Here is an 11834-nt window from a genome sequence, read left to right as displayed (position 1 = left end):
ATTTCATTCAAGTATTACGAAACTCAATTACATTCTTCTAACCAATTTTCTTTCATACATTTCTTTACTTTATATCATTTCTACAGCATGGGGTGCCTGCTTTTGGTTCGAGTCCTGTATGGCTTCCAGTCTGGTCCTCTGGGTCCTCTCCTCCGGGGCCTGCCCCCTCGCCTTCACTTTCAGATGCGGGGTATCCATGCGGCCTCTCGTAGGCCCAGAGTCCTTCGGTCCTCCCACCCAGCCGAGCCGTTGTTCATCTGGCTCTCCCTGCCTCCATGTGGATCTCACTATGCATTGGCTGCAACCATAGGGCGCATGGTTAGATTACAGACCCAGCACACGGGAAAGGTCCTTTTTCTTTCCCCTAGCCATTTAAGGGTAAATATATTTATTATGTACAACACTGTCAATACGGTTGATGTCTCTTTGCTGAGAGTGTCTTTGTTTTTTAACAACCTCACCTGTACAACGTATTTTGTTCTAGAGCATCTCCCTTTCACCCCCTGAAGATGACCGCCCTCTACAAGGTCGAAACGCGTCAGGGTTTTATCATCTATCATGCGTATCATGTTTGTATCTTTATAAAACCATACCATGCTTCTGGTGGTTTGCCCTTACGGCCTAATTAATATGCTGTTGATTCATGTATACATGTTTGTATTGTGATTACTTGTTTACTCCTTGATTTTAACACAATAGATATGTTCTCTGTGAGACGTATAAAACACAAATACAACTTTTATAATAATTTAACATTTATTATTATTATTATTATTATTATTATTATTTGCTGCAACACAAAGCCCCCTGGGTAATTTTCCTTTTTCTTCTGCATATTGTACCATTATACTCTTCTGAAATCTAGGTGTCCAAAAATCACTGACAGCAAACTGCCTGATAATTATTCTCAAATCTTACAGCCACATGCAGTATTATCTACATCTTCTTACAGGTTTTAAAGGCAACCCTGGATTCCATGCATTTCTATGTCAGCAGTTCAACACAAGAGATGAGCTTGAGTGTCCTTCAAACTCATCTTTGGCTGAACTCCAAACGTACACACTTTGTTTTACTGCAGTGACATATAGGCTGGGTCTTTAAGCTCACATAGACAATGAGGTAGGCTACAGGATGGGAATGACCCGCAGTTCACTGGAATTAAAGAACAGCTCAAGTTTAGAGGATGGCTAAGCTCATGTCTAAATATTAGAACTTTACTTTATTAATATTATTGAATACTAGGACTTTATAAGTTTATTAGGTGCATTTATAGGCTCCGCAATGGTAAATATGATTAGCTAACTAAGCTGAAGCTTGCTGCATATGTGACAATATTTATCCCCCTTACAGTAGAATAGCAATGCAGCTTCAGCACATTTCCAAGTGAGTGCTTCTTGCTTTAATTCAGTAGTTCCATTTTCAGAAGCACACACCATTCATCGCATCCATCTGCTGTCACGATTCTTTTCCTGGGGACACATTCAAATATGCACCCTGTCTGTGCCTATATAGTACATTGAGGCTTCACTGCAGTGATTTATTTAGGTACAATATGCCAGCACTGCAAGGGTTAATGTAGCTTGCATAGGGAGCTTATGCTCAGTCTTAATGCCCCTTGATCCAATGCCTGCTTAACCAACAGAGACTACTTACACTGCTGTTGTTAATTTTCATGAGGACTTTCTCCCTGGATAGATAAAGAAATATTAAAGTTGATTTCCAGACACTTAAAAAAAACCTTCTTTGTAGTGGAGCTGTGCCTGCACTAAATGGGGTTACCTGCTAGTTTATCATAGAGGAAAGCACTTCTATTTACTCTATCCTCCACCCTCTTGTAGACACTGCTCCCCCATGCACTGGCAGTGGACTGCCCATTTGCATCCTCAGCTATGAACACTGCATTGATCTTAATTAGGGGTCTCCAAAACGGACTGCAGCCATTGGGAGAAGAAATTGTCCAGGTGTCAGTGGGAGTAAACAGTGCATCTTTGACATTTAGGGGAGGAATAGTGCACCCGCCTTTTGGCTCATTCCCTGACTACACTTCTGCTTGATCCCTACCTGTTTTTTTGGGTTAACAAACGCTTTAAATTGACCCAAAGGAAGGAAACAAGGTACTTCTGTGTCCAGAAACATTGTTAGCACCTCACATTTGACTATAATAAAAATAAATTACATATATTAAATTAAAATGGCTGCAATTATAAATGTTTGGCTACATTCATAAATATAATATATACAAGAACAATCTATAAAAAAACATATTTAAAAAAATATATAAAAATGTACACATACCTATATATATATGATTTCCTACACAGGGGATAAATAAATAACATTTATAATTGCAGCCATTTTAATTTAATATATGTAATTTATTTTTATTATAGTCAAATGTGAGGTGCTAACAATGTTTCTGGACACAGAAGTACCTTGTTTCCTTCCTTTGGGTCAACTTCAAGCGTTTGTTAACCCAAAAAAACAAACCAAATAAAACAGATCCTGTTCCCAAGCATGTTATACAGCACAGTGCTTGTGCTGTGTCATTTGGCTCTCTGTATCACTTGTAATACCTGTCTAATCCTGCCAGTTTCTACCCTGCCCCAGTACACTGACTCAGATTTATTAGGGCTGCTGAGCTCTGACATCAGAGTCAGTATGTGCCTCCGTCATCTGCAGCCCTGCTGCTGTCTGTCTCATGTGTCCTCTCTCCTTCCTCCCCTCTCTGCTCATGTCAGTGCCTCCCCCCCGCTCCTGCTGCTCTCATAGTTAACAATAGAAGCCCCCATCCCCTCAGTATTAGAACAAGAAATTCCCCTGTGTCTATGTCATAAACATGCTTATCTGTACCGATAACACAGTGTCTTCCTGCGATCATGTGACTTCTTGTCTCTCTCTCTCTCCTCTCTCATCTCCTCCCAGGCTGACATCAACTGCATTGCCCGGCTCATTTCGCATTTTGCATGTTCTGTGGCAGCCGTCTACTATGGATACCTGTAAGTGAAATAGTTTATATTAAATGCAAACATTTTATGTTTTATTAGGATCTGACATGATCGTCGTTTGGGTGGAGTCCCCTGGATGCTCTGGAGCTGTTCCTGATGTGGTTCCTTTGTACATCCCCTGCTGATGACCCCTACCTGGACATATTTATCAAGCCTGTTTGACCCTTCATAAGAAAGGGTCCAGGCTCTCTGGCAAGAGTCTAACCTATTGTGGTGGTGGCGTGTTCACTTGGTGAAGGGGTTTGATAACCTTATCCACAGTTGAATCATGGAGTTTGCCATTTGACCATTATGCGCAACACACCTTTATTTTGTAACAGGAATTATGCCCCATTGTTGGCGTCAGTGGGAAGAAAAGTGCCCCAAGGGCCAGATAAAGGTCGGCAAAGGGCTGCATCTGGCCAACCTGCCGCAGTTTGTAGACCACTGGTCTTGATGATGTCAGAACTTGAAGCATGGAAGTGGAGGTACTGTGGGGACTGATCTAGCAGTACAGAGGAGCCTCCAGAAGTGGAGGATCAGACTGGTAAATCTATTTTTCCATGCCCCCTACCCCCAAATAAGCAATTACCTCCAAGGTTTCCTGGAATTCGGCTTTAAGCAGGCACTGTATCAAGGAGTGTTAATATTGATCATAAGCACCCTAGCTGATCTTCACTCTTCTTTCACTCTTTTCATATTAAGCTGCCCTGCCTCCTCCCTCCCACTCTCACAAAAAAATAAAAAAAAATCTGTGCGTGCTCTAGGCCCCATTTGAAAATGTTCCTATCTTTGTATGTTCCCAGAAACTCAACTGCACATGTTGAGATGTACCCATGGGCTCTGCCAGGACTCAAAGTGTCAGGAGCCATAATGGTGGTGCCTGAAGGGGTGGAGCCACCTGGGAGCTGGACTTCGTTTTCAGCAAAGTTCTGCTTGAACTCTCCTTGTGCTGTAAATTTGCACCTAGCAATGACTACTGTGATCTTTCTGTGTACTTTAGGGGCACAGACAATACAGTGCCTTGTAAAAGTATTCATACCCCTTAAAATTTTCAACATTTTGTCATGTTACAAAAATGTAAATGTATTTTATTGGGATTTTATGTGATAGGACAACACGAAATGGCACATAATTGGAAGTGGAAGGAAAATTATAAATGTTTTTCATTTTTTTTACAAATAAATATTTGAAAAGTGTGGCATGCATTTGTATTCAGCCCCCTTTATCTGATACCCTTAACTAAAATCTAGTGGAATCTATTGCCTTCAGAAGTTACATAATTAGTAAAAAGAGTCTACCTGTGTGTAATTTAATGTCAGTATAAATACAGCTGTTCTGTGAAGCCCTCAGAGGTTTGTTAGAGAATCTTAGTAAACAAACAGCACCATGAAGGCCAAGGAACACACCAGACTGGTCAGGGATACATTTGTGGAGAGGTTAAAGCAAGATTAGGTTATAAAAAATATCCCAAGCTTTTAACATCTCACGGAACACTGTTAAATCCATCATCCGAAAATGGAAAGAGTATGACACAACTGCAAACATACCAAGACATGGCCGTCCACCTAAATTGACAGACCGGAGAGCATTCTTTATAGAGGCCCATGGTATCTATAAAGGAGCTGCAGAGATCCACAGCTAAGGTGGGAGAGTCTGTCCACAGGACAACTATTGGTCGTGCGCTAAACAAATCTGGCCTTTATGGAAGAGTGGCAAGAAGAAAGCCATTGTTAAAATAAAGTCATAAGAAGTCCTGTTTGCAGTTTGCTAGAAGCTATGTGGAGGATACAGCAAACATGTGGAAGAAGGTGCTCTGGTCAGATGAGACCAAAAATTAACATTTACACACGATAACACTGCACATCACCCTGAACACACCATCCCCACCGTGAAACATGATGTTGTGGGGATGTTTTTTTCAGCAAGGACAGGGAAGCTGGTCAGAGTTGATTGGGAGATGGATGGAGCCAAATACAAATCTTAAAAAAAAAACTGTTAGAGTCTGCAAAAGACTTGAGACTGGGGCAGAGGTTGACCTTTCAGAAGGACAATGACCCTAAACATACATCCAGGGCTACAATGGAATGGTTTAGATCAAAGCATATTCATTTGTTAGAATGGCCCAGTCAAAGTCCAGACCTGAATCCAATTGAGAATCCGTGACAAGACTTGAAAATTGCTGTTCACAGACGCTCTCCATCCAATCTGACAGAGCTTGAGCTATTTTGCAAAGAAGAATGGGCACTCTCTAGATGTGCAAAGCTGGTAGAGACATCCCCAAAAAGACTTTCAGCTGTAATTGCAGTGAAAGGTGGTTCTACAAAGTATTGGCTCAATACAAATGCACGCCACACTTTTTAGATATTTATTTCTAAAAACTTTGGAAAACTATTTATCGTTTTTCTTCCACTTCACAAATATATGCCATTTTGCATTGGTCTATCACATAAAATCCCAATAAAATACATTTACGTTTTTGGTTGTAACCTGATACCTGACATAATGTGGACAATTTCAAGGGGTATGAATACTTTTTTAATGCTCTGTACACATTTTAATATGTGCCTGAGAAATGAATTGTTGCAGTAGACAGTGGCGATAAATGGTGTGTGCACACTTTATGGCTCCTGCAAAGGGAACTGTTGCATTGGGAATGCTTTTAAGTGGTGTTGTTACCCTGCTGTAAGGAAGATAAACAGTGTCACATACAATGCACCCAGAAAGTATTCACAGCACTTAATTTTTTCCACATTTTGTTACGTTGCAGCTTTATTCCAAAATTGATTAAATTCATTATTTTCCTAAAAACTCTACAAACAATGCCTCATAATGACAATGTGAAAGAAGTTTGGGAAAGGACATGTTGGAGTCCTGGCGTACTGTATTCCTAAGAACCTGGGTCTGTAATAGGACTATGGAGTATGAGTAACACCACTACAAGCCTGCAAGGCTAAGAACAGCGTTAGGGTGGTACCTGGTAAGGTGACAGGCCCTTCAGAAGCGAGGGGGTCGATGCTCTGACTTCCTTCTCTGGCTGTCTCCTCTGGTCACCGGGAACAGACTAGCATTACAGAGGTAAAAGATCTGATCACTAGGTATAGGGAACGAAAGAGTTAGCGTAGCAATTTATTTTCTTGGAAATGAGGTAGTAGAGGTACGCTGGACTGCTGGAGTGGGCATTAGACATGTGTGGTCTGTTTCTGTTTCGTTCCAAATTTTTCATTATTTGGAAATGTAGATGTATCAGAAATTCTGAATTACAACAGTTCTGATTTCAAACAAATCCAAAATAATGAGACAAAATTTTTAAATAAATTTGAATTCAAATCGAATTCAAATGAAATTTGAAATGGTTTTGAGTTCAATAAAAATTTCCAAATGGAATATAAAAGAATATAATAGAATAGAAAAAAAAAAAAGGTGTTTTTCAGCTGGCTGGAGGAGACTAAGAGATGTCGGAGTACAGCTTGGCTCAGAAGGGGCCTTTTAAGCTAAAAGGGGCTGGGGAGCTGAGTGTAGGCAAGAAAAAGAAAAAGAAAAACCAAGACAAAAACAAACTCGTACAACAAATGATGACTAGCAAGAAAAATGAGGAGGAAAAAAAGAAGCCGGCTTTAGATACAAGAACACCAGCTCAGATTGCTTTTGAAAAAATGCAGGAAAAAAGACAAATGGAAAGAATTTTGAAGAAAGCTACAAAAACACACAAACAAAGAGTTGAGGACTTTAATCGTCACCTGGACACACTCACGGAGCATTATGACATCCCGAAAGTTAGCTGGACAAAATAAGATTGTTTTTATTTTATTATGTAACTTCTATATTGTATTTACTTTTTACCATTTGCATCCATGTAAATAAAAGAAATTGCGAATAAAAAAAAAAAAAAAGAATAGACTAGAATAGAAAATAAAAATAAAATAATTGAAAATAATAAAATAAAATAGAAAAAAAACAATAGAATAAACCAAAAGCAATATAACCATCTTCCGAAATTCAAATTTAGAATATAATATAATTTTTTTTATAGAATAGAATAGGAAAAAAAAGAAGAAAATAGAAAAAACAATAGAATAAATACAAAGAATATAACCATTTCCCAAATTCTAATTGAATACATTTGAATTAAAATAAAATAGAAAACAATATTGTAGAATAGAGTAGAAAATCATAGCAAAGAATAGAACAGATACAACAATAAAGAAGAATAGAATACAATAAAATAGAAATACTATAACCATCTACCAAAAATTTTAATTCCAGAATAGGAAAGAATATAATAAAATAGAATAGAAAATAAAAGAATAGAATAACATTTTTTTTAAAAATTGAAAAAACTGAAAGAATATAACCTCATTCCAAAATTTGAATTTCAAATAGAATAACTTTGAATTTTGAATAGAAGAAATTTGAAAAGAGTAGAATATAATAAAAAAATAATATAAAATAAAATAATAGAATAAAAAGGAATAGCATAGAATAACAATAGAATAGACTGAATATAACCATATATAAAACAATATAATATAAAATAAAATAGAATATAAAATAATAGAATAAAAAAAATTTTAAGCAAGAATGTGTATGTGCAGAAATACATCAAAATATTTAAATTCAGCCTAATGTGCGCAGATCAGATTTTTTGCTTCTGTTAAAAAAACAAAAAACAAAGTTTAAACATTGACCAAATAATTTATGAAGCTTGAACTTTGTCATCTTATTTTATGATGGCCATAAATCGTAGATAAGCCCACAGATCTCTCTCCTAATAAAGGAGCCTTATCACATAAACAGACTGATTAATGTGGAATAATGATGTTTAAATGTATCTATCACCTTTTACTTAGCTATGTTTGGAAGGTAAATATTTAAATGTATTATTAATGACTGCACTTAAATACTAATTAATATTTTACAGTGCTTAATATGAAGTTTGGAGCCATCAGTACATTTCTGGGCTGGCAGCCTGCCAGTCACGTAAGGGAGAATAGACAAAAATGTCACAAGCCATTGAGACACAAGGCAGGAGGCACAACGGATGGATGAAGAAAACTATTGTTAAATATTAATGTTGTTTTAATATTTTAAGTGTGAACTTATAATAAATAAGATTGGCCACAGACGGGTCAATTACTCATCCTTTTCGACAAAGATTCAGTAAGGCCTTTCATAGCCCAAAAATATTGGCGATTATCTAGGTCAAAGGTCTCCAAATTTGTTTTTACAAAGATCAGTTTACTGTCCTTTAGTCTTTAAAGCGGAGCTCCACCCTAAAGTGGAACTCCCACTGATCGGAACCCTTCCCCCCCTCCGGTGTTACATTTGAAACCTTTCAGGGGGAGGGGGTGCAGAAACCTGTCTAAAGAAAGGTATGTGCACCCATTTCCGGCCACACAATCTCGGCTAAACTGCGGGCATAACATCCCCCCCCCCCCCCCCCCCCCCCGTTGTGTTCTGGGAACACTCGGCTCCTAGAACACAGTAGGAGCCAATCGGCAGGCGTAGCGCGACTCGCGCATGCTCTGTAGGGAACCGGGCAGTGAAGCCGGAGTGCTTCACTGCCCGGTTCCCTCACTGAGGATGGCGGGGGGGCAGCAGAGTGACGAGCGATCGCTCGTCCTCTGCTGCGGACGGCGCTGGACTCCAGGACAGGTAAGTGTGCCAATATTAAAAGTCAGCAGCTGCAGTATTTGTAGCTGCTGGCTTTTAATATTTTTTTTTCAGCGGACATCCGCTTTAAGGGGGCCAGACTGTGGTCAGTGGGAGTAGAACGTGTCTTGGTGTCAGTGGCAGTAAACAATGCCTCATATTTGGTACTAGGGGAGGAATAGTGCCCTATTGCTGGTGTCAGAGGGAGGAAAAGTATACCGTAGTTGGTGTCAGTGGGAGGAATAGTGCTCCATCATTAGTGTCAGTGGTATTGTTGGTGTCACTGGGTGTAGTTTTTGGCGTAAGTAGAATAATGCCCCAAGGGCTAGACAGAGGGAAGTTTGGAGATTACTGATCTAGGTGATACAATGTTGGTACACTATATGACTGATCATTTAAAGACACCAAGATAATTGGAAACTTGGTCATCCCTATGATTGTGCTGTTTGAACTTTCAGGGGTTTCATAGCTATATAGCAGTTGATAACTAGATGTAATCCCTAATTTTGTATGATGTTGAATTTGGATTTAATTTTAATGGCCAGATCCAAATTTAAGTCCCTTTGTTGACTTGACTGTGGGTGCCACCAGAGCCCATCCTTCTATTTTAGCATCCCTGGGGGAATACTTAAAGCTGGGGTACCCAAACTTTTTAAACAAAAGGCTGTTTCACTGTCCATCTGTTTGGGGCTCAACTGTGGTCAATGGGAGTAATAACATGTCTCTGTGTCAGTGATCAGTGTAGTAAAAAGTGAAAGTAGAAATGCCCTTACATCAGTTCTCAGAGGGTGAAAAAAAAACATCCCTGCATCCATGGAAGTAAAAAATGCCTCTGTATGAGTCTGTAAAATAAAAATACCTCTGCCCCAGTAAAACTGTCACTGGTGTCCCTGTGTCAGTGGAAGTTATGGTGCCACTGTATCAGTGGTGCACCTGCTTCAGTGAAAGGAATGGTGCCGCTGTGTCAGTGGTCACTGGGAGGTATGGTGTTCCTGTATCAGTGGTCACTGGGAGGAATGGTGCCCCTGTGTCAGTGGCCATCAGAAGGAATTGTGCCCCTGTGTCAATGGTCATTGGGAGTAATGGCGCCCCTGTATCAGTGGTCACTGGGAGGAAAGGTGCCCCTGTGTCAATGGCCATCAGAAGGAATGTTGCCCCTGTGACAATTGTCATTGGGAGCAATGGTGCCCCTGTATCAGTGGTCATTGGGGGGAATGATGGTGCCCCTGTATCAGTTAGATATGTGCATTCCCGTTCGTACGAATGTTATTTTCGTACGAATGTTATTTTCGTACGAAAATGTTCATTTTCGTACCCGCGGAATAATGTGTACATACGAAAAAATTAAAGCACCAAAATATGAAAACGACGGGATTACGAATGAGCCGCATAACGAACAACCGCAAATACGAACGATCCGACGAAAATACGACAAAACGAAAACGAAAAAAAAACGAAAATGACATCTATAACAAAAGATTTGCATTCTGTATTTTGTTTGAATCCTTTTTCTGTTCGTATTTTCAGTCGTATGTTCATATGACATCTATAACAAAAGATTTGCATTCTGTATTTTGAATTCCTTTTTTCTGTTCGTATTTTGGATTCAAAATACAGAATGCAAATCTTTTGTTATAGATGTCATATGAACATACGACTGAAAATACCAAAAGAAAAAGGATTCAAAATACAGAATGCAAATCTTTTGTTATAGATGTCATTTTCGTTTATTTGAATGGGCAGTGAGTGTAGTTAGTGAAGCAGCTTCTCTTTTGTGCTGAGTAGTACAGTAAAGCCAAATAAACTTTTCTGTGGATTTTCATCTGAAGGGAGATCAGTTGGCCAGACTTTTGAACCCAAAAATGGTTTTCTGATGGAGTTTAAAAACGAACAAATTTTCTGAGAACAAACGGAAAACGATCGTTTTTATGTTTGTTGTTAAAAAGTCTGACCAAGTGTATGGGGCTTAACAATAGATAATATGGATGAGCCGCGTGTTGAAAGTGCGGCGAATCCCGCAATATATTTACGAAAGTACAAAATTACGAAAATACTTTTTCTGTTCGTATTTTCAGTCGCATGTTCATATGACATCTATAACAAATTGTTATAGATGTCATATGAACATACGACTGAAAATACGAACAGAAAAAGGAATTCAAAATACAAAATGCAAATCATTGACGAAAATTCACGAAAATTATTGTCTAACAAGTAACGAACATGAATTAAACAGAATAACGAACCATCCTGCATGTACGAAAATAAAATGGTAACGAACATACGAAACGATCGGAATACGAAAAAATCTCGTCGTACGAAAAACGAACGGGAACGAACAGGAAAATGGGCGTCTTACGAAAAACGAACGGAAACAAACCTACGGAACGATACGAAACGGAACAAAAAAAACGAAAAAAAATTCTGTGCACATGTCTAGTATCAGTGGTCACTGGGAGGAATAGTGCCCCTGTGTTAGTGGCCAGTGGAAGGAATGGTGCCCCTTTGTTAGTGGTTAGTTGGAAGACCCTTACCCGAGCATGCAACCTGGCAGGCCACAGGAAAAGAAGGGGGGGCGAAAGAGCACCCCCTCCAGAACCGTACCAGGCCACATGCCCTCAACATGGGGAGGATGTCCCCATGTTGATAGGGACAAGGGCCTCATCCCCACAACCCTTGCCCAGTGGTTGTGGGGGTCTGCGGGTGGGGGGCTTATCGGAATCTGGAAGCCCCCTTTAACAAATAAAAAAACCCAGATACCGACCCCCCCCATGTGAATTGGTAAGGAGTACCCCTACCATTTCACAAAAAAAAATTTAACATTTTAAAAATCACAGTAGACGGTTTGGGAAAAGTCCTTTGATACATGTCCCCTGGGGCAGGACCCAGGTCCCCAAACACTTTTTATGACAATAACTTGCATATTAACCTTTAAAATTAGCACTTTGGATTTTTCATGTTTGTGTCCCATAGACTTTAACAGTGTTCACACTAATTTTTTGCATGTTCTGGTGCGAACCGAACCAGGGGGGTGTTCGGCTCATCCCTACCATTTGTCACTAGTCAGTGGGAATAATGATTCTCCTGTGTCAGTGGTCACATAGCAGAATGGGGCCCCTGTGTCAATGGTCAGATAGAGGAATGGTGCACCTGTGTCAGTGGTCAGTAGGAGGAATAGTCCCGCGGTGTTAGTGTACA

General features: G+C 39.5%; 1 protein-coding gene across 1 annotated transcript; it reads left to right on the top strand.

The window, feature by feature from the left end:
- Window positions 1-6419: 6419 nt before the first annotated feature.
- On the top strand, window positions 6420-6861 carry LOC120928687 (protein FAM32A-like). The gene has a single exon (XM_040339683.1). It carries the CDS (start codon window positions 6440-6442, stop codon window positions 6776-6778), a length of 339 nt encoding a protein of 112 aa, XP_040195617.1. The 5' UTR covers window positions 6420-6439; the 3' UTR covers window positions 6779-6861.
- The last annotated feature ends 4973 nt before the right edge of the window (window positions 6862-11834 follow it).

Source organism: Rana temporaria, chromosome 2 (assembly GCF_905171775.1).
Source record: "Rana temporaria chromosome 2, aRanTem1.1, whole genome shotgun sequence".
In the NCBI taxonomy this organism is placed as follows: domain Eukaryota; kingdom Metazoa; phylum Chordata; class Amphibia; order Anura; family Ranidae; genus Rana; species Rana temporaria.
The sequence above is the reverse complement of the archived record's forward strand: the minus strand, read 5'-3'. Positions and strand labels throughout refer to the sequence as shown.